Here is a 23332-nt window from a genome sequence, read left to right as displayed (position 1 = left end):
TATTTTTTAATCTCTGAACTGAGGAGAAGCTTATCAGTTTTAAAAACCTTACTTTTAATTAAATTTATTCAATTTTGTAGAATCAATTGATGAATTTTAAAATCAAAAAATGACCGTTACATTCTTCAAGTTTTTATAGCACTTTGATCAGCTGAGCAACGCTTTAGGGTATTTTACAAAAGTACCGCTGCGAACTTGAGGCGTAATTAATCTGGTCCCACTTGCCATAGCTATCGATATATTTGTGCGAACCTATCGGGCTTACCTAATTTTCTGGTAAATATGCGGCCCAATTTGTTTTCCGGCGCCTCGCGGCTCTTGACATACAGCCGGAATGGAAAACTTCTGACTCGGGGAAGGAGCACCAAGGCCACCTCCAGCAGCCTGGACTCCCAGCACCAGGATGCGGCGACCACCGAGGGTGGAAGATCGGAATCCGTGGAGGAGTCGCCGGAGCAGCAGCAAAAACTGCCAACCAGGGAGCCACTGGCCAAGAACTTCTTCATCGGTGTGGTGGACAAGGAGCTGTTGGCCTATCCGGAGGTGATACCACGGGATGAGATGGCCCAGCTGGAGAATTCCCTGCTGCCGCTGAAGAACTACTTTGGGGAGCCAAGGGAAACGGAGGAGACCACCCCGGAGACTCTCCGCCAGCTGGGACTCTATGGACTGAATGTGTCCACAGACTTCGATGGCAAAGGCTTTGGCTGGAGTGCCAGTCTAATGGCCAGTGAGCCGGATTCAACGGATATCAATGTAACCCTGAGCCTACAAACGCATCGCGTGGTCGTCGATCTTCTGAAGGAGGTGGGAACTCCGCTGCAACAGCAGAGGTATCTCCAGGACTTGGCTACTGGCAAACTGATTGGCACCGAGGCTATATATGAGATCTCACCACCCGAGGAGGACTACTTTAGCACCCAAGCAGAGTTGGTGCCAGAAACCGGAAAGTGGCACCTTAATGGCGAAAAATCATTTGTGATCTGCACACCCGGCGAGCGGCAGCTTTTCCTGGTGCTGGCCCAAACCCAACAGCCGAGTGTGCCGGGTGTTTTGGGACGCGGCACCACCATCTTTCTGGTTGATTCCCAGCAGGAAGGTGTGCGCCTGGGCGAAAAGCACGCCACATTCGGTACCCGGAAGGCGGAAATACGGCGTGTGCACTTCGATCACGTAAAATTGGGAGAGGATCAGGTGGTGGGCTTACCCCACGATGGCAACCGGTACTCGGAGCAGCTGGTGCGATCCTCCCGCTTGAGGGGCAGCCTGGTGGGCGTGTCGTTGGCCAAGAAACTGCTAAACGAATTGGCCCAGTACACTGTGAGCACCACTCAGTGTGGAGTCCAACTTCAGTAAGTACTACACTACTATGAATTTCATAGTTTGAATTTATTTAAGAACTTATTCATTCAAAAATATAGGGACCTTGAGCTTCCGCGCATCCACATGTCGAGAGCAATGTGCTCCGTCTATGCGATGGAGAGCATGCTCTACTTGAGCGCCGGCTTGCTGGATGAGTTCCGTGCCCAGGATGTGACACTGGAGAGTGCCATAACAAAGTACTACACCCTGCGACAGCTGTACGCCATTGCCACCCAGAACCTGGGACTCGTGGGACCCAAGAGTCTGCTTGTTGGCGAGGCCACAGAGCTGGCACTACGTGATGCAGCGCAGCTGTGCACGCAAGGTGAATCCCTGGACACCTTGGGCATGTTCATTGCCTTGACCGGATTGCAGCATGCGGGGGTAATGTTCTTTTGCATTCGAAATTTTGTGTAATGGAACTTAATAACTCGACATTTTCAGCAAGCCATGAATACGGGCGTGCGCAAGTCCAGAAATCCCCTCTTCAATCCTGGCCACATTTTTGCCAAGTTCCTGGACACCAACAGCATCGACAATCCCAAGACCAAGATGCAGCTATCGGAGCACGTGCATCCATCCCTAGAGGCGGCGTCCCAGTGCATTGAGCAGTCGGTGGCGCGTCTCCAAATGGCTGTGGAGCTGATGTTCACCAAGCACGGCAACGCGGTGGTGGAGCGGCAAAGTGAAATGCAGCGCCTGGCGGAGGTGGGCACCCTTATCTATGCGATGTGGGCCAGTGTGGCGAGGGCCTCCCGATCCTACTGCATTGGACTACCGCTGGCGGATCATGAGCTGCTCACGGCGACAGCGATTTGCTCGGAGGGCAGGGATCGCGTCCGCACCCTTTGCACGGAGATCTATGGCGGCCATTTCGTGAATAACGACAACACCCTGGTGCGACTCTCCAAACAAGTGGCCAAGAGCAAGGGCTACTTCGCCGTGCATCCGCTGACATTTAACTTCTAAGCCCAGCTGGTAGTTAAGTTTATTATTGTGCCCTTACGATTAAAGTAAATACTTGTTATTGATAACTCGCCTATGTTCATTTCCTCTTGATGAAAACCGACTTTACTATGTTTCTTATTTTACTTTGGTTTGATTAAGGGTATTTATTCGAATTTCATTTTTTTTGAAGGAGTTTAAATCTTCAAATATTTAGTAAAAATTATACTAAAGAGATGCTCAAAATTGCTTTAAAAACTTTAAAGTAACGCTATAAAAATTCAAAAACAATCATAGATTTTATGCTTTTTTAAGTGAACGTAATAATTGGCCAAAAAAAACTTAGCTTAAACTTAAAATGACTAAAGTATAGTGTATCATTTCAAACAAACTTAAAATTTGGAAAACAGCACAACTTACTTCAAATCCCTAAGCCATCACAAATATTCTACCATTCTGAGAAACCAGCGTGAAATGGCGTAATCCGTTGAGTTTACCACCTGTCCGCCTTTTCCGCTGCACTGGGAATTGGATTTGCATTCGGTTTAAGTGGTTGAACTGGGCGTATTGATAAAGAATTGACAATTTGGTAAGCGGCGCAGGAAGACGGCCAAAAGCGTGAGTGTGTGTGTGCATGTTCAAGAACGTGTGCGTGTGTGTGAGCAGGTGGTAAGATAGTCTGCAAACTGTACTTTCAACATAAGGCAATTAGCTTACTCTAAGTACTCTGTCAATATCAGGCCAATCGAAATGTGGTTAAAGGTTTTGAGCAAACAAGCGCAGAATTCCTAATAATTTGGATGACTATTAAATGATTAATAGACAGAAGCGTGCGCAAGTGTGTGTGTTTGTTTGTGCCCACAACTACACGGCAAGATTTTGTTTCATTTCCACTTGTTTCGCCGCCTCACTCTCATCGCTGTTAGTTAACATAGCTCTGCCAGCGACTAACATGCACTCACACTCGTGCAGCGGCAGAACTGCAGGCAGCGTAAATCGAAGAGAGCGAATTCATAAAAGAGTATCGGTTTCTCTATCGAAGCGTTCGGACGTCGAAAAGATAAAAGAATACGAACTTAATTTAAATCTAATCCATCTGCGAGTAAATTAAACAACAATAATGATTGATTTTTAAGTGGCGCGCACATACATATTTAATTAATTAATTAATTTTGATGTTTAATAAATAATATAGAAAGTCGAAGTGAACTTGCAAACCTCGCGATTTGCTGGAAATTTGCGCGTGTGCGGGTGGAACAGTGACACTCGTGTGAAAATCATCGCCAAGGAAAAGGCGGATAATAAAAGGGAAAAACGCCCGCGGCGAAAATTATTGCGTTTGTGTGGGTGTGCAAAAAAAGAAGGAAGAAATATCAAGAGCAAAGAAGTTCGTGAAATTGCTAAAAATTAAGTGTGTTTGTGCTTGTGTGAGTGGGTGACAAATGAATGGGCAGCGAAAAAGACGAGAAGTCAATCAGCGATAAGCAGTTAAAACAAACAAAAAAGGTGAGCTGAAATTTATAGCTAAATCAAACACAGTTATATGTAATAAAAGGTGTATAAAGTTCACTGATGAAAAATTATACGTATTTCACCCCTAAATGTTTCCCCGTTGAGTTCAATACGACAACCCCACCCCCTTTTATCAGCCCTCCCCCACTCCCCTTCCCCTATCAACCGCAAACAAATAAAATAGGCAGAAAAACCGAAGCGGATAAAGAAGAGGAAGAAGCGAAAGAAGTAGCGTCGCCGATTTCAGTCCTTCATTCCATTTCATTTCGTTCCACATGCTTTTGCTGCCCCTGCTTTGTTGTTGCTGCTGCTGCCTTTGTTGTTGTTTTTGCTCTTGTTCTTGTTCTTGTTCTTGCTGTATTTCGGCTTGACTTCGGCGGTGACAGTGAGCAATGGAAGGCGGCGAACGGCGAACTCTGGAAATTGCCACAAGCAGTGGCACACGACGCGGCCAACAAACACACGCACACACACACACACGCATGCGAGCATACTCTGCTGGCCAGAGCAAATACAACGTACAGTGGGACCTTGTTTGGGGGAATAAACATGAATAGTTCGAATTAATTTATTTCTCTTTACTGACAATTTACTAATATACTCAACACTTTTCCACTACAAAAATTTAAAATTTTAAAAAAGAAAATGATTATAGTTCCACTAAACTTGTTAAGTTTAAGTTTAGTTTAAACGTGTTTTTACAATGTTACCGGAGTTATTTCAATCATAATTACTAAAGAAATTATCTTTTAAGCTTATTTTTATTTTAAAAATTATGCGTGTAATGGTTTTGGACACAGATTTATTTATTCAATATTCACTTTAAATTAAACTAATACATTAAGTGAATTAAGCAATTAGTGCTAAAGATCCAGTTGACATATTGATGAAATTACAACAATTGATGATTAACCCCCTAAATACAAAAATGAGTGGAAATAAAAATAACTAATTTGGGAAATTAGAGCCTTTCATTTTCACGAGCTATTACATTTTCAAGAATAATCATATAGTCATAAATTAAATACAAGTAATTTGAAGTAGCCAAGCTCCACTGTACCCGCACGAATACAGTGACACATGCAGGGGGCAGCGACTGCGACAGCGACGGCGGCAGAGGCAAAGACACCTCGAGGAGTCAACTCACCTCTCAAAACCGATACCTCTGCTTCAATTTTTTCTTTTATTTTTCTTTTTGCGCTCATATTGTAGTTTAATTTTTATTTTTTTTTAGCCCGCCCTGTCCGCATGTTTTGTGCGTGTGTGTGTGTCAGTTGGGCTCACACAAATACAATATATCAGCGGCAGAGAAGTCGGCGTCGCTCGCTGTTGTTGTTGCTGCTGCTGCTATTATTTGTTGTTGCTGGTTCTGCGCGCTTTTATTTGAGATTTGCGCACGAATGGCTTTTGCTTTTGCTCTTGGAGTTGTATATAAATTGTAAAGCGGTTGTGGGAAGGGGTAGCAGGAGGGGGAGGGGCTTTCAGGCTAGTTTCGTTCTAGAGTTCGCGAGCACACAAACACACACAAACGCACACACACGTGCATACATACGTTTGTCAGAAATACGGGTACACAACATAGAGGAAAAATAAGGAGAAAAAAAACAAGACTGCAAGTGGATTGGGCTTTGAATTTTGTTTTGTACACTTTTCCCCCGGCCCTTCTGCTCCGCCCTACCTTCTTTTGAGTGAATTTTTCACCTCCTCCCCCAATTACTGCTGTTCCTTACCTTTCTTGGCATATTTCGCCGTTTCCCCTTCGCATGTTAATTGCCGGCGTTGAACTTTTAGTTGTTAATCAATTTAGTTCGGCTGCTCTTTTGCCTCTTTCCACTTCTTGGCCGTGTTTGTTTTATAAACACATGCCGCTTCTTTTATTGTCTTTATTTCAAATATAGCAATATGCTACGAGCACATCTAAAGTTATTTTTATAATGGGAATTTAAGCAATACAGCAAACATACCAAATAAAAATGTATGCCAGTATAAACTTGAATAATTGCCACACATTAAAAGGAAATAAACTGGCTTGGAATAACAAAAAATATACACAAAGAAACTTTAGCCGCATTTTATCAGATTGTTCCCTTCTATACTGACAGCTTATTAAACAACTGATATGTGCGGTCGTTTAAAAATATATGCTTTACTTACTATTAATACAAATGTTTCGTTTGCCTCAGTCGTTCTAGCAAATCAATTGACTAAGCTAATCAAAACGTTAACTGTGTTTGTTTAAGTCTTCTTTATTTGTTTGGTTCCAATTTCCTCTTTGCATTTCCGATTTCCTTTTTAGCCAAAAAATTAAAAGAGGTGCCCGACGCCAGATGTCGCCACTGTTAGCTGATTCCGGCTGCTGCTGTTGCTTCTTCTTCTTCATCGCTCTGCTTTTACTCGGCCCGCAAATCGATTTTGATTTGGTTCCATCTCTTTCGCACACACCCTCGACTTCTCTGTTTGTGTGTGTGTGTGGGTGAGCAATAAGCTTAACATAAATCATTATAACGGCACATACAGGAGGGACCTTACATGTCACCCCACCCCCCAGTGCCCCTCGCACCCATAACCCCCCTTTTTTCTGTATGTATGTTTGTATATTTGTTCGTTTCGGCTGTCATTTCATATGGAATTCTATATGAGAACGCACAAAATCGATTTCTAATCGTGTAAATAAATGGCGACAAATGCTGCGACCTCTCATTCTTCCCTCTTCCTCCTGCACCAGCTCTGCCATCTCTCCTTTCGCATAGCAACAAAGAGGGGGAAAGAGGGAGAGAGACAGGGAGAAGGTTTGCATGGGCAATTGTTTCAAAACCAAAAGTTGCACACTGGAAAAAATACTCCGTTTTACTTAGTTAGGGCAAAACTTAAAACAAAGAAAAATGCGTGGAATAATTATGTGACTGACCTTTATTTTAATGTAATATAACAAATTTGTAGGATAAACAAAATAAACATTTTTAATCAACATACTTATATACTTTTTCCGGTGCAGTCAACAGATTTCTGGTTGCACCTTGAGTTTTTTCGATGGCAAGGCAATGGGGAATGTGGTGCTGGCCAAAATCAAACAGGATTCGAAGCGAAAGGTGAGAAGAGGTGAGGAGGAAAGAAATTGGAGAAGAGGGCCAAAGGGAGGAGCCAACAGCAGCCACACAGTCACTCTGTTTAAATGCCAGAGATAAACGAAAGGACTTCGGGAGGAGAGCTTCCTGAAATTCGTATTCCAAAAACACACAAAAACCTACACAGCAAACCGTAGTTGCTCGCAAAAAATCAGCATGGGCTTACGCAACAAATATTTTAGGTGGGTTATACATATGTACATAGGCGCATATATTTGATATGCCTGCTTGAAAGCGGAGAAACGTATATACCCTTTCGCAAAAAATAAGATAAGCCGAGTTGGAAACTTAGATTTATGCTTGCCATTCTATTGATTAACTTAACACTAAAAGCTAAGATATAAGAGAGTATTTTATAAATGTTCTTCCTTTGACAAGCTTGAACTTATTAGTTTAAGACCTTAGTGTTAAAAAAAAGCTGAATTGAATACTTAAGATTAAGATACTCCATACAAAAAGATGAAGCATTAAAGAGTATTGTGTAAACGTTATTCCTTTAATTAGGTTGAATCACTCAGTTTGAGACCATAGTGATTATACCCATCGAACGCAAAGCAGTGGAAAACAAATATCTGGAAAGGGCTTTACATTTTGTCCGTTGATTTTTGGGGAGGCAGAGAGGGGGTTTTTTTTTGGGCTGATGAACAATTGCATTTTGAAATGCACACACATTTTATTTGTTTTGCTGCTGGAATTTTGGGGTCTCTCGCTTTTCCCCGACTGTAAACACAATTCAAAGTGGCATCTAAAGGGGGTGAAGTAAAAAATCGCTCGCCCGAAATCAGAGGGGTGAAAAGGGGGGTATTAACTCTATACCTCTGTCTCTTTCCGATTCTCTGGGGAAACATCGATGGATCACACAAAATTGAATTTACTACTGTGTGCTGGCTTCGTTTGTGTTTTCATTGCAATTGCTTTGCACGTTTGCAAAATATTGGCAGTAATTGAATTTATGGAGGTAGGGGGAGGGGCAGGGACGGGAGCGGGGGCAATTGGGCGGGTCAACACTATCCAAAATTGAAATAATAAAGATGAGTGAGCTACCTATGTATATATTTTCAGGCCCGCTTTTCCAGCCATTCGTGCTTTTCCATTGTCCACTCATTTGCCGCTGCTATCGCTATCTCGCTCGCACACAATGTTCGCCAATTTTCATTGCGATTTTTCTTGTGGTCGGAAATTCTCTTATTTCTGCTTGATTCCGTTCATTTGTGGAGCCCAATTCGTATTACGAAATATATGTGCATATATTTTTCATCAGTTCGGTTCGGTTTTTAATTGAATCGCTTATCGGCGGTTGAAGCATATATTTTGGGCACTTTGAATGCCGATTTCTGAAATGGTGGGAAATGCTGCTGGTTGTGTAGATAAGTGCTATGCATAAATGGCAATTGTTAGGCGGTATTTAAAACAACTACTAACTAAACGTAAGCTATCTGATCTGAAGGCATTTTATCTGCATAATTGCTTACTGATTGCTGGAATAGTTATAGCAGAAATATACCTAGATATTCGCTTTAACATCGCCCAGAAGATTTGATGGTAAATTCCTCTATTTAAAGTAGAGTTACCCTTGGACAAATATGAAACATTTGAATGATAATGTAACTTTCATTCAGTTTTTAGTTTTTGATGAATGTTAGGGTGTTGGCTTTATAATTGTACGTGATAATGGTTATAATTTTTCCAGAAATCCATGTTGCTGCTGCTGGATAATCCAGTTATTTTGCAGCTTTCGGTTTCGCGTACGCCGCACCACCATCATCTCTACTTATTCCTTTTGTCGGTTTGCTTTCGGTTCGGAAGTTCCATGTGAACTTTAGCCCCGTGCTGTGGCTGTTGTTGTTGTTGTTGTTGTTGCATGTTGGGCGATTGCCTGCAAAGGAGATCCTGGATAAAGAGCATATAGAAGGCGGGGGGTGGCTGGCTAAAGGACGGGGTTCGGGGTCTCGAGTGGGCAACTGTTTGGCTTTGGGTTTGGCCCATCATCCAGTCACCCCAAAGGCATTTGTGCTCTACTTCATTATGTGGATATATATTTGTACGTATCTATGTATGTTGCACTACACATGTGTGTAGCTGTGTGCACGGCAGGCGTCTTTGTGTGCGTGTGTATCTATGGGTGGGCAAAAGGTATGGCCAAAGCTGAAGCTTCGCTTCGCTCATGTCCTCGGTTTCGTCGTCTATTGAATCCTGCTTATTTCTGGAAAGGGAGCGCAAGTGGCGGCATTTTCGTGGCCCTCGAATGGAGATTGGGAAAATGACAAGGACGCGGATGAAAAGGGGGCGAGAAAATGGGGACGGGCGAGGGAGCAATTGGAGCAGGAAAGTCAGGAGGATATTCTCGCCGGGCGGCGGCCTTTAACCAATGTTGTAATTATATGCTCACTAGGTGGCATATGTGTCCATGTTTCTGGCTATTTTCTTTATACAAAAGCACTAGGCAACATGGTTATACCAATTTAGAAGACACTAATTGTCTATCTATCAAATTTTAGCTCTAGGAATGAAAATGTTTTCTTTTTATTTGTTGCAGGTAATCAAGGTGTTTAAGCATTACTTGTGCATGTGCAGAAGTTGATTTAACTTTAATTCCTAGTAATATTATAATATTTAGCACGGTGCATAGCTGTATTGATAAAGATACTTAATAGGAAAACAGTGCCGTGTTGACCAATGTCATGCGAGGCATCTCTGTTTGCATGAAACGCGAGCTCAGACTCGGCTCTCGTTCTGCTTCTTCCTGCTAAGAGCCGCCTCCCACGCCTCCAACGCCCTTGCCCCGCTCCATCTGCTCCACCGAAATTTCTGCAGCGAAAACTTTGCCATTTCGCTTTTGTGCTCCGAAACTCATGTGCTGCTCCGTGTGCGAGTGTTGCAAGTATCTGCAACTGTTGTATCTGTATCTGCGCAGCGAGCAGTTTCCCTGTGCCATTGTGCAAATTATACAAATGCTGAGGAGGATGCCGAGATGCTGGGAAGACGCTGGCGACGCTGGCGAGGCTGTCACCATCGCCAGCTCGCCATCCATGCATCTGCGAGATACATTAGACAGTTTGCTGCGTGCCAAGCGGCCACATTTACAGATACAGATGCAGATACATTTGCAGATGCAGATACATTTTGCTGGTACAGCTGCAGATGCGGATACACATTCTGTATCTATTTCTGTGCGGCGTATGGGAAATTGTTGTAATTTGCATGGCTCAACTTTGGATGAGCTGTCGCCGACGCTGCTCTTGCATCCGCATAATGTATCTATGTATCTGCTAGATGCGTGGGCGTGGCACCCCGCCACTGCTCATTAGATTTACTTGAGATACTTTCCACACTCATATAAAGATAAATCATCAATAAAATGTGCAGTCACATCCAAATTGTTCGCTCTGCTAATTAGGAAATAAGATTATTCGTTCGGCATTCTATTTGCTTGTAAATTGCATAGCCCAAAAGAATTTCCCAGGTCACAACTTGAGTCGCTGGAAAACACATGTCTTTTTGTTTATTTGATTGAAAATTTCTGAATCATTTATTGTGTGATTTAAGCAGCTTGAAAATCAAAAGCAAACTAAGCCCATTTAATTAAATCTAAATTGTCACGCTGTACAGCTTTGACTAAAAGTGTTCGGCCACTGAATTCAAATCAATTTAAATAAATTCAATTTGTTTATGAAAATACGGGCTTAAAACCCTAAGTGTTGAAGCATTTAAATCGATACGGAAAGTGATGTAATCCAAATGACACCTTATGTTTGCGGAATGAATATCCTTGTAGGCATTCAAGTGCGCATACAAATGCTGCCAAAGATGTTTACTTATTGACGTGAAGGAAGCTGACTGGCAAAAGGCTTCTGACTGGTGAATTGACTTATGATAAAATTAAAGTACGACTTTAAACTTTGCTGACCGTTTGGTAGTTCCTTTGGCAGCCCTACAATAGAGCCCAACTAATCACAGTGAATCGTGCCTTGCTTCTACTTCTGACTGTCCTGTCCGAAGCCTCGAATAAAAAGTATGAAGACAGTGGGGACACACAATCACAATCAGCCGCAAAAAGCTGTGCCGTGCCAATTAAGCTGACTTTGAGGAACTTCGTGGTGTCCTTTTTGTGCCGTTTCTGCCTTTTCTGCCTATGTGGACCCCCTTTTTGGCCCCACTCATTTGTGGTTCTGCTGATGAAAATTAACAAAAAGCTGAAACGTTGTTGGCTTTGCTTTTGGGCCCCTTGGCGCTCATTTTGTCTACAGCACGCACTCGATTTAGCAAAACACAACCATTTATGATTGCTTCATTTATTTAGACTTTCTGTGTATTAAATTATAGATTGTAGTGTTTAAATAATTTTCTGTTTGTAACATTTTCTCATTTCAACTTTATTGTATTTCAATTGAATGAGCAGTGTTAGTTATAGAGTATCTACTGTATTTTCCACTGGCCGCAGTTCCTTTTCCTCCTGCTTCCTCTTCTCAAAAATGCTCTACTTCTTGCTCTTTCTGGCTGCGTTGTTACCCTCTCTTTTCCGCACACACACACGCGTGTGCTTAAACATTTTTTCTTCCGCACATTTTTTATGCACGTGTGTGTGTATTCTTTTGCAAACTGCAGCTTCGCTGTTGGACATGGATGTGGCCAAGGGGGGAGGGGGGTTAAGGGGGGTTAGCTGAGTGTGCGGTGGGATGGGGGTAAAAAGTCGTAAGGGGGATTTCAAAAACTTGGCCTGTGTGTTGTTGCCTCTGACTCTGGCGTTTTTCTCTGCACGACATCCCTGCTTGCGCCTCGCTGCTTCCCGCGCTCCTTCCCCTCAATCGCCCCGTCCTGCTCCCTCTGTCATTTCCTTTATTCCGCTGTCGCCCCTGCCATCAGCACCCCCCTGTGGCACCCTCTCCTGGCCCACGGCTATGGCAGCCAGCCAGGCTGACGAGCAAGTTTGAATTGTAATCCTGGTTGTTGTAGTTGGCACACGCTCTTCGCCGCCTCTTGTCTCTCTTTCCTCCTTGTTGCTGCTGCAGCAAGTTTCTGCCTCACAGCCCCTCCATCCCGCTCCTTGACCCCGCTCCCCCCTTTTATCAAGCTGCGTTCGACAGCATCAGCCTTTGCTTTTGTCTGCTGCCGCCACGTCGCCGCTTCATGCACCTTCTCCAGCTTCTCTTTATCCGCCTGCTGTTCCTCCTGCTGCTCCTCCTCCTCCTCCTGCTCCCCGAGCACCTCTTTCTGGTTGCTCCCCCTGCCCCTGCCGCCCCTCCACCCCCTCCTTAGCCTCTCCACCTTTGGCACTGTGCACGTCCTTCTTGTCGCTGCCCTTTTGCATTTCACTCCGGCTCGCAGGTCCCACAACTTTGGCTTGAAAACATTGCGAAAAATGTGCAATATTATTGATGACGCTTGGTAAATCGATTATGTCTCGGGGGAGGGGGTAGACCACTCTATAGCATATATTACATTAGTTAAATAATTATGGTTTTGTAATGCTTTTACTTGAGCATGCGGGAATTTCCATGGAAAGTGGGTTTATTCCCACAACGTATAATTTTGTTACAATTTTGTAAAGTATTGTATATTGTAAAATGTATAAATATTTCTTGAAAATCTACTTTAATCTGCGAAATTAGAAAGGTATTTAAAACTTTAAAGCTAGATAAAAAAAAAGATTGGCATTATCATATGGGTATCTGTACAATTTCGATTTATCTTGTAGCAATCTTCATGAGCGTACGCCAGAAGGTATGCAATAGTTTCCTCAAATCGAATGCAAGGTATTTAGTTGTCGACTACAGTAGTTCTTGCCGTTTTAATCACGCTCTAATAGCATTTTTAGCACCTACGCCTGTGAATGAGCGCGAATGAGAGTAGGGGCGGGGTTAGATGATGCGATTGCATGGAGTACACATGCGTGTGTCTGCAATTTTCCAACATTGCCCCCCTACGCTCCCCCAGAAAACACACTTTCCGCTTACAAAAACGCAATTTCACTTGACATTATTTAACAATTTGCATTGCTGCTTCCGCAACAGCTACATATTTGTATAAACAACAACTACAACCAACACGAACTAACGCCGCAAAGTTTCGGCTGCAACAACAAAGTCAACATTAACAGGACAACAAGAAGGAGACACCTTTTCATTGAGTTCACACATACACAACTATGTATGTGCAACTCCAGACTATTCACCCACACAAGCACGCATGGCGAAATTCGCTTGCTCACTTCCATTTTGCCGTTTCCTGTTACCCCTCTCCAACTCGCCCCCCTCACGCCTTCTTTTGGCATCATGCATTGCTTAATTTCTCACTTGTTTCCTTTACATCAGGGTGACTCTGATTCTTGTTTCATTTTCAGAAGTAAGCTGGGATTAAAAAATAGTTTAAAACAATCATTTAATCTACAATAGTTCGATAATCCTTCACTATTGTTTAACTAATAAGCTTTTAATCTCTGACAGTTTGAGGAACTAGTCTATCTTTAAAAAAGCGCGTGAAATTCAGATTTATCATCTGAATTTACTTGACCAATGTATGGCTCAAAAACCATTAAATAATTACGATTTATTTTTCGTATCTTTGGGAAGATGTTCATATGTTTTGCTTAATATTCAAACGCCTAGCGTGGTTCTTCGACAATTTTAATTGACCCACCCTAACAAACACGCACACACTTGTAAGTCGTCAAGGAAGCAGTGTCATCTGCTTTAGTTCTTATAGCAATTTTAATTGCCAGCACTCGAATGGACGAAGCCCGCCCGCAAGAGCAGCACAAGTTACGGCACTGAAAATTAAAGGCGAAGGAAAATGAAATAAAGAAATTTAAATCATACAAACGCTCTCCATCTTTCTCCAAATTCAGTTGTTGCCCTCTCCCTTCCACTTTGGCCCCTAACAACGACACCTTCACCTGACTACACCCGCTCCTTCTCCTTCTCCGCTCGCTCCTTGCTTCCCTTCCCTCTCTCCCACTCACTCACTCTCCCCCGTCCATTATCCTCCCCGTCCCCCTTTACCCATGCCCTGTGGGCACGTTCGTTAAATGTTGAATAAATTTTCTCATATAATCGCAGTCGTCGCCCGTTGCTCTCTGCGGCGACTCTCTCCCCCCCGCCATCCGCACCCGCACCGCTCTCAACCACACATTTTCTCCCTCTCCCAATCAGCAAACAACAACAGCAACAACGCGGTTGTCTCCGCAGCGCTGCCGCCGTCGCAGCTGGCTTCGCAGTCGCTGCCGCCGATGTTGAATGTTTGATGTTGAATGTTGATGGTGTTAGTTTGGTTCGGAAACTCGTCGGTCGCGCAAGTGAAATCCTAAGCGAAAGATAATAAATCTAAAACAAATGCTTAGAAAAGTATGAAAGATATGAAAATATGAATGTGATGTCGGTGCGAAATAATTAGGAAAGTGAACGTGCCCAAATTTGTGATTGTGCCAAAGTAAGATAGCAAATGTATAAAAGTAACCAATAACAAACATAACAAATGAAAAATGTATTAAAAAAGCCACCAAAACAGCAAAGGAAGTGCGACAGATACATATACACAAAGCTAAAACGAAATCCGTTTGGGCCAAGTTCTGCTGCTTCTTCTCTTCCTCCTCCGCTGCTTCTTCTTCTATAAACGCAGCCAACCGTGGCAGTGCATGTGTGTGTGTGTGCGAGCGCGCATTTTCTTTTGTCCATTCCGCCACCTTATTCTCCACGCTCTTCTTTCCGTACAGCCGCCAAAGGAGACGGCAAAAAAAAGGATTAAGAAAAGAAGTCAGCTTGTTGGATTATTTTTATTTCGCTCCAAAATTGATCAAAAAGGTGCGGTATTGTGATTGAAACTGATAGCCTAACTAAAGAGGTATTCGTAAGATAAACATACTTTAAAACCTGAGCTGTTCCTAAAGCATTTATAGAGTTAGGCCGGTGATGCTACGTAAAATGTTGGGAAAGAAAAGGATTGATATAAGCAAGGCTGAGTTATTAGAAGAACAATATCTGATTATAAGCATTTTAATTACAACAACTCAGACAGCAAAAAACATACCTTCAGTTGTTTGAATGTGTGTACTTAGTAGAAACTAATACTTTTGGTAAATATTAACAAAGTGGGTTTTTTAGTTAGATGGTTAAACTTTCAAGATTATGGGGAGGTCTTACTTTTAATTAAGATGCACTTTGTACTGATTGATTGGTTCGGGAATAGACATATGTAAACTGTTTGGACTTTAATAAAATGATAATGCCATTTAATCAGATGTATGATAAGTTTCCATCTTCGCTCACCAATTCCACAAAAAAAAAGATTATTAAAGACAATTTTTAAGTTAAATTGCCAGGTGTTTAAGGGAAACCCTGTGTATTTTGTTTCTTTGCGGATATTGACCCTATGACTACTTAACGAAACTGATTAATAACAATCTTATAGTTAAACGTAGAAAATGTGCAATTTGCAGTGTCGTTCAAAGATTTCTCACGATATTTGTAGTTTTCAATGCAATCTTTTTGAGCAGCGTGCAATAAGATTTATTATGACCACAATTGCAGTCCGGCATTTCAACTTGCTTTTGTTGTATTTTTATGTATCAATAATTACAAAGAGCGAGTGAGTGAGAGAGGGTGTGTGGAGAGGAGTGGAGAGGCAGCAAGCAGCAGGCAGCAGGCAGAGCAAGAGGCAAAAACAACGACGACGCTTGGGAAACGAAATTGAAGCACACGGATGGAAATGGAATGAGAGGGAGCGCGAGTGCGAGAGCGAGTGAGAGGGGGTGATGGAGTGGGCCAGTGTGAGCGAAAGGGAGAGGGAGACGGGGAATACGTAACGGCCAGTCACAGCAGAAAGCAACAACAATAACAATTGCAACAACAAAAACAACAGCAACGGGTGAACATTGGAGACATGTTTGTGCGGCGGCGCTCATTTATTTTATGTCTCGGCTTGGCTTTGTTGTTGTTGCTGCTGCTTTTGCGCTACTTTGGAGCTGCCTATCCTGCCCCCCTCCCCAGCTTCCCCAAACATGCATATGTGTGTGTGTGTGTGTGTGTGCATGACTCGCTTGTTACTTTGTTCTTGTTTTCTGGTTCTGTTTCATATTCTGCCGACTCAACTTGACAAACGAAACGAACTGAACTCGAACTGAAAAATGCCGCAAAATCGAGACCTTAACGGATTAAAACTGAAATACAGAGCAACTTGGCTAAGTTCAATATAAATATGATATTAAAAGTGAAAAAAAATGAAATAACGGTGGGTTAAGCGTGCCCAAGACTTAAAGTGCTGGTGGTCCATATTTTAAAGTTCTTGTAATTGTGTCGTTAAGTTGAAATGTTTCCTCGCTTAAAGATAAAGCCGCTATATGAATTTCTGGAATGTACTCAAACCAATGGTTTAATATTTGGAAAAATGTTAAATGTATTGGCTTGCAATTTTAAATCAACACTTGTTTTTTATCTTATTAATAAATTAAAATGAATAATGCTCAATCTATCCAAGTGTTGTAGGGAAGTTCCACTGTGAAATCATTGAGGAATTGACGATAAACATGTATTGCGTGGGCTCAATGAGCGAATGAGTGAGCTGCAGATACGACTGTGAAGTCATCTATTCGTTATGGAAGTGGAAGCATCTTTCCGGATCATCTCGACATATTAATGCTTAACCCTTTGGTGGCGAAAACCAATTAAGACGGTTTTTTAAAGCCTAACCACGCGCAGGCGAGCCGAAGTCGGCTGAAATTCCTGTGTATTTCACCCGTAGTGAATTGTTTCTGCGTTTTGGCCAACTTACCGGCGTCGCTGCCTCTGCTTCTGCCTCTGCCGGCGTCGCAGCGCGGTCAGGCCTCCATTCGTTGTTGCTGTTATTATTATTTTTGTTGTTTTAGCTCTCGGCCATTCCTCTCCACTGTCCACTGTCTGAATCCCATTCGTTTCTAAAATAAAATCTTGCGCTGTGTTTGGACGCGTCTTTTTCGCATACCCTTTATAAGAAAGTGCTTTAATTTCGTTGATTTCAGTTTTAAAGTCAATATCGAAATGCGGTTCTTTGACTATATCTATCTAATGAAGTTTTAAGAATTAAAATGCATTTAAATTCAAAGTCCCATAAGAGCTAATTGTAAATTAAAATCCCGAAATAGAAAATATGTTGATCAACTCAAGATATTGAAATCGAAAAATATAAAATCTGACACTCAAGTCTTTCATGTATTTTAGTGTATAACACTTTCGGCTTGACGCAGTTTAACCATCTTTATGGTCTTTTTTCGTGCTGTTGCGGATTTGTGATTTCGATATTTAGTTGGATTTCTGTCTGTACCCCGCCCCCCTCCCATTCGGTCCCCTTTGCACCCGTTCCGCCCGCTTGTCCATCTGTCAAGTTTTGTTTCGTCTGTTGTTTTGCCGTCGGTTTCGCTTCGCTCCTCGCTGATTGCTCTGTGCCCCGTCCAGCTTCTCCTCCCCTCTTTCCTGGCCTCTTTTCCGTCCCCCGCCCATCTCTCTTTAACGCTACCCCCTCTTTCGTTTGTTTTTGGGTGTACGCCATCGTCTCTGCAGCGTGTTTCTTTTCATATTATTTAATTTATTTCGTTGGTTTTCATTGTGGCCATGCTCGTTGTTGCCCCTGCCTCTACCACTGCCACTGCCCCCTTTCCCTTCCCAACTTCATCCGCATCGTACTTCGCCTGCCCCTCCTCCTATTCATCGCCCTCTCCCTCTCCCGCAGCTCTTCCTTGTTCTGGGTTCATCTGTATCTACAATTCGTCATGTCGTTTGTACCTTTTTCTCCACTGTTCAGCTTCATCATCATCCCTTCAACGGATTTTTGAGGCATTTCAGTGATGAATTTGTTTTCTTGTTTAATTTTAGTCATTTGCCCAGCACCCTCACCACCACAAATGCACTTTCTAAGCACACACACGCACACCACACAAATGCACCCGTATAAATGCCCTTTGAGAAATGCATCTGCTCTTTGATCGCTTTGAATTTACAGTTTTTATTATACCCGTTACTCGTAGAGTAAAAGGGTATACTAGATTCGTTGAAAAGTATGTAACAGGCAGAAGGAAGCGTTTCCGACCATATAAAGTACATATATTCTTGATCAGGACCAATAGCCGAGTCGATATGACCATGTCCGTCTGTCCGTCTGTCCGTCTGTCCGTCTGTCCGTCTGTCCGTCTGTCCGTCTGTCCGTATGAACGTCGAGATCTCAGGAAGTACACAAGCTAGAAAGTTGAGATTAAGTATACAGACTCCAGGGACATAGACGCAGCGCAAGTTTGTCGATTCAGGTTGCCACGCCCACTCTTACGCCCACAAACCGCCCAAAACTGCCACGCCCACATTTTTGAAAAATGTTTTAATATTTTTTCATTTTTGTATTGGTCTTGTAAATTTCTATCGATTTGCAAAAAAACTTTTTGCCACGCCCACTCTAACGCCCACAAACCACCCAAAGCTGCCACGCCCACACTTTTGAAAAATGTTTTGATATTTTTTCATTTTTGTATTGGTGTTGTAAATTTCTATCTATTTGCCAAAAAACTTTTGGCCACGCCCACTCTAACGCCCACAAACCGCCCAAAGCTGCCACGCCCACACTTTTGAAAAATGTTTTGATATTTTTTCAGTTTTGTATTAGACTTGTAAATTTCTATCTATTTGCCAAAAAACTTTTGGCCACGCCCACTCTAACGCCCACAAACCGCCCCAAGCTGCCACGCCCACACTTTTGAAAAATGTTTTGATATTTTTTCAGTTTTGTATTAGTCTTGTAAATTTCTATCTATTTGCCAAAAAACTTTTGGCCACGCCCACTCTAACGCCCACAAACCGCCAAAAACTGTCCTTCGCACTTACACTAGCTGAGTAACGGGTATCATATAGTCGGGGAACTCGACTATAGCGTTCTCTCTTGTTTTTCTACTGTCAATGAGAAGCACTGAGAAAAACGCTAGGCATGGAAATATAAAATCAATAAAATAACTCATATTCAATGATGCATAAAAAAAAGTCGTTATAAATATTATAAATATATGCGAGCCTAGTCTAACTGAATAGGTTTCTTATTTCTCACTGTACAAAGTGGTCAGCTAAAAAGCCACGCCATTTAATCACTTGGCTAAAAACGAGACATTGTGTGTGTGTACTCTATAGAGCAATTAATGGATTTTGCAAAACAGATTTCCAGTTTGCCGTGCGCACGATAAACAACTAAAGGTTTGTTTAGTTAACGGGAGAGCTGTGATATCATTGGGGCACTCGAAGCACATTAGAAGCAAATGCCGAGGTTCCAGGCAATCGGTTAATTAAATTACAAATGTTTTTACATTTACCAAGAGCTGGAAAGCGCAAGCTCGAACCCAAACGATAACACTTGGCCAACGAGCGATAATTTACGGTTAGGTTAGGTTCGTTCTGTTGGCTGTTGCTATCTGATTGATTGCATTGCCCAGAAATACAGTGGAGCTTCTTATAAGCGAAAATCTTACACAGAACATTTTGATTGACTATACAAAACCATTGCAACTGACGTGCCCTTTAATAGTAAAAATTAGGATATAATCTTTAGTTCTGTTTATTTTTACTTCTGATATATGTATGCTTGTTGTAGTATTTTTATCGAATATTCACTGTGGAAAAGTACACAGACGGCAGTGCACAGTTCCTTCGATTTAAGGCGAGTTTCGTTTGCTTTTTGTAGCCCGGATTTATTGAAGCGCAGCGCACAGACAGGCTATTCGCTTCCCTCTCGCTCGCTCCCACTATGGCTACCTCTTTCTCGACTCCTCCAACGCACTGACTGACTGTCAATTGTTTTCTTGGCCTCTTTGGCCCCTCCATCTCTTTTTCGCCCAGTTTTCCGTCTCGTTCTGCCAACTGATTCAATTGAAAAATGTTGACTCTTTTCTTATTTTGTTCTTCCCATTGCTTTTTCGAATTTCGGATCGGACTCGGCCGTTCATTAGCTTTCGTGGTACAGAATATTTAACCCCCTGTCAGTCGCTGGCTCTCTTTAACCCCCTGACGCCACCACCTTCTTCGGGAAGTGCTAAATGACCGGCAGCTTCGAGAAGTTGACCAAAATGCTGCGAACGCCATTGTTTATATAAAGTAGTGACTCACCATCCCTCCATCTCTATCCATTTTTTTGTAGAAAAAAAAGAAAAAAAAATACAACAGAATCCCATAGAAAACTCATCATTGTTGTTGTTGCTTGTCTGCTTAATTTCAGCAGAGAGTGGGGAAAAATTGTAGGAAAATACCGAAATTATAATTGTGCATCGCATTCTTCGGGATTCTTCAATTTCGTTTTTATATAAAAGCTTTTCTTTTGAGCGACGGCGTCCTATAAATTTCAAAAATCATTTTAAATTTATCGTGTGATTGCGTTAACCAGCCCAAAAAGAGCCAAGCGGAAATGTACACATAAAAAATCCACGAAACCACAAGAAATACGCCGAAATCATTCTGTTATCTATACCCTGAAAAGAGAGTGAGAATTAAGTGAAAATTAAAACAGATAGAGATGAATGAGAAAATGAAAGCAAAATCGAGTGGCGACAAAAGTGAATAGTTGAATAATAATAAAAGTAAACAAATCGGCAACAAAGCGAAACAGAAAGAACTACAAGTTTATCTTCAAGTTTTGAAATATTTTGAGAGGTGAGTTGTTCTCACAGGGATAAAAGGATGCTAAAGTATTTTAATGAAATCTTGATCTATTAAATGCTTTTCACACCTATAACTTGTACCTAAAAAGAGTAACAATAAACCATCGGGAGTATAAAATGTATCTGAAAGTTGTCCTTCCCGGTGTTACAAAGTATGCACATTTGCTATCCTGTTCCTCTTTGACCCCCCAACTGTATCCTTTTATGCCACCCCCGTTATTCCAAACGCGTTCTGCCTTTTGTTGGGATAATCTGATTTAAGCATTAATTAAATTGCTGTGCGGACTGACGCATGTGTGTGCGTCTATGTATCTTTTTATCCGTGTATCTATCGCCGTCCCTCTGCGGCCGTGCGTACAAAATAAAGCACAGATACACAAACACATACGACTGTGTGCTGTCCATATTAGATTACGTGCAACAAGCTCTTTAATTGTATTTGCCGTCTAATGAAATCACCGCAGCGCAGAGCAACATTTAAAAGCTTTGGCCAACAAAAAGCGAATTGCGTACAGTTGTGCAACGGCGACCATTCGATTCGATTCGATCCGATTCGATTCGATTGGATTGAATTGGATTGTAATCGCTGGCGGTACAGAGGGCACAAGCGAAAGAATCGGTCATAAACCACACGTGTAGTTATCGAGATATTTCGGGGAAATGCTGGCGCCAAGTGCAGGAAATCAACGGAAACAATTGTGACTTGAAGCGGGGTGGTTTGACCGTTGCTATAGAAACGGGGGTTAAAACCAATGATATTTAATTTGACACATTTACATTTTCAAACAAAAAGGTATTACAAAATGGTTATACCTTAGGGGTCCTTAAGAAAGGAAGGTTATCTACATTCTATCAGATGTAGATGCCTAAGGCTAAACTATTATAGTATGTAACCGTGCTGCAGTTGTGTTTGACCATAAAACACAGATTTTTACATGGTAATAAATAAAACTCTATTACACCGCAATAATTTTAGCAGCACAACTCCCAAGATACTTTTAAATCACTATTTAAAGCCGACTCATCATGAGGCATTTTCGAAAACAGAGGTGTCAGAGGTTTAGTTTAACTCCTTGAAGAATCGAACATGTCCCCGATATCAGATGCTTGTCCAGTGAAGGGAGAACCGAAGGCGGAAAGGGAAGTGACGGAGAAAATGGGAAGAAGCAGGAGGAGGAGGAGAGGAAGGACAGGTAGAAGCAGGTGGCTGGTATAAATTGGCAACTGCACATGGTCAACTGCACATGACTGGAAATTGCATCACGTTATCATCATTTTGCGAATGCCAAGGAGGAGCACAGCGGAAGAGAAAAGGGGAAGGGATTGCACTGGATGCAGCAACTAAATGCGCCCACTCCGCCCACCACATGGGTGTGATAGCGGGGGACTAGGAGGGAGGGAGCCATACGGCGTAGGAGTGCGAGAGGGAGAGAGACAAAGACTCCCCTACTCCTCTCCTATTCTCTTGTTCTCCTTTGCTCCTCCTTTAAATTGCTCTGGCACCTTGTTGTTGTTTCTGCTGCTGCTGCTGCTTTGCTGCTGTAGTTGTTTCTGTTGTTGGTGCAAATGGCAAATACGTCAATGTTGTTGCATTCCTTTCACCCCTCGTCCTTTTACCTCCTTGAAGAGCTCTCACTCGCACAGTCGCGCCTTCTCGCTCTAATTTATGGGTCGTGCGCGCTCTCTCGTTCCACTTGGAGCTTTTGTCCCTTGTCCAATGCGCCTCCATCTCTCCGTTACTCCCAAATCGCCCCTTTTCCACATTCACCTCTGTCCCTTTGCCACCGCATCCCCGCATCCCACATCCAGTGTCCCATGCATTCCTCTTACTCCTGCCATCCTGCAGCAGTTACAACATCAACCACACCAACATCGCTACATAAATACCAACTACAGTCCAACCTGACTAAGTAACAAGCAATTATGCATTCCCAGCTTAAGTTATGACACTTGAACTTTTTTAGACATTTTCCTAGCTTTTGCAACTCCGTGTAGAATAACTTGTATCTTGCGAATATATAAATAGAAGATGAACATATTAGGTTACAAAGCAGCCCAAAGCAAAACACCTTCTTAGTTTAATATTATTTCGATTTAGGGAATCTTTACTGTAATAGAACTGCCTGCGGTTGTCATTGTTGTTGTTCTAGCCTCGCTGCATAAATTCATTTGTTTGCTCCCATTGCTGTTTTTGTTGTTCTCGCTGCTGCTTGTTGTTGCTGCTGCTGTTATTGCCGCTGCTGCAGTTGTTGTTGTTGCTAGTTCTGTTTCGCTGCCGCTGTCGCTGCGGGCAGAGCAGTCGACGGCAGCGCTTGCTTGGACTTCATTTGGTTTTGTTGTTCTTGTCATGGTTGTTGTTGCCAGCTCCTCTGCTTCTCTGCCCTTCTTCTTCGTGTTCCTTTTCCTCTGCATCTCCTTCCCGCTGGCGTTGCCATTTTCAATTTTAGTTTTGCTGTTCTGCTGATGCCGCTTCTTCGTCCTCCCCTTGCTCTACACCCATTCGCAATTCTCGATTCTCATTCGGCTCGTTTTACTGCCACTTCACTCTGGCTAACCCCTGCCACGCCCCCATTTCTGCACCCACCCAGCCGCACAACTCCCCCCCGTTTTTGCACCACCCACACGCCAAAGTTGTGTGTCCTTGCACACTCGTTTCCTGTTCGTTTTGTTGGCCTGTTCGTCCTGTGTGCGACAACCCACGATTTCTCCGCCTCTCTCTCTGCCCTCCGTTCGTTACACG

At 42.7% G+C, this 23332-nt stretch overlaps 2 protein-coding genes across 8 annotated transcripts in view; both read left to right on the top strand.

Annotated features, from left to right (window-relative positions):
* Nucleotides 1-85: 85 nt before the first annotated feature.
* Nucleotides 86-2396, top strand: LOC120445993 (complex I assembly factor ACAD9, mitochondrial). Its single transcript, XM_039626725.2, has 3 exons — nucleotides 86-1352; nucleotides 1422-1746; nucleotides 1807-2396. Exons 1-3 carry the CDS (start codon nucleotides 283-285, stop codon nucleotides 2329-2331), a joined length of 1920 nt encoding a protein of 639 aa, XP_039482659.1. The 5' UTR covers nucleotides 86-282; the 3' UTR covers nucleotides 2332-2396.
* A 944-nt stretch (nucleotides 2397-3340) lies between these two features.
* The window catches only part of LOC120446786 (bromodomain adjacent to zinc finger domain protein 2B), a 39440-nt gene continuing 19448 nt past the window's right edge, over nucleotides 3341-23332 (top strand). For all 7 annotated transcript variants that reach the window (XM_039627934.2, XM_039627936.2, XM_039627932.2 and 4 more), the window contains exon 1: nucleotides 3341-3813. The gene's annotated coding sequence lies outside the window, so the exon portion shown is untranslated. The remainder of the gene's footprint in view (nucleotides 3814-23332) is intronic.

This window comes from Drosophila santomea, chromosome 2R, assembly GCF_016746245.2.
Source record: "Drosophila santomea strain STO CAGO 1482 chromosome 2R, Prin_Dsan_1.1, whole genome shotgun sequence".
Classification (NCBI taxonomy): domain Eukaryota; kingdom Metazoa; phylum Arthropoda; class Insecta; order Diptera; family Drosophilidae; genus Drosophila; species Drosophila santomea.
The sequence above is the reverse complement of the archived record's forward strand: the minus strand, read 5'-3'. Positions and strand labels throughout refer to the sequence as shown.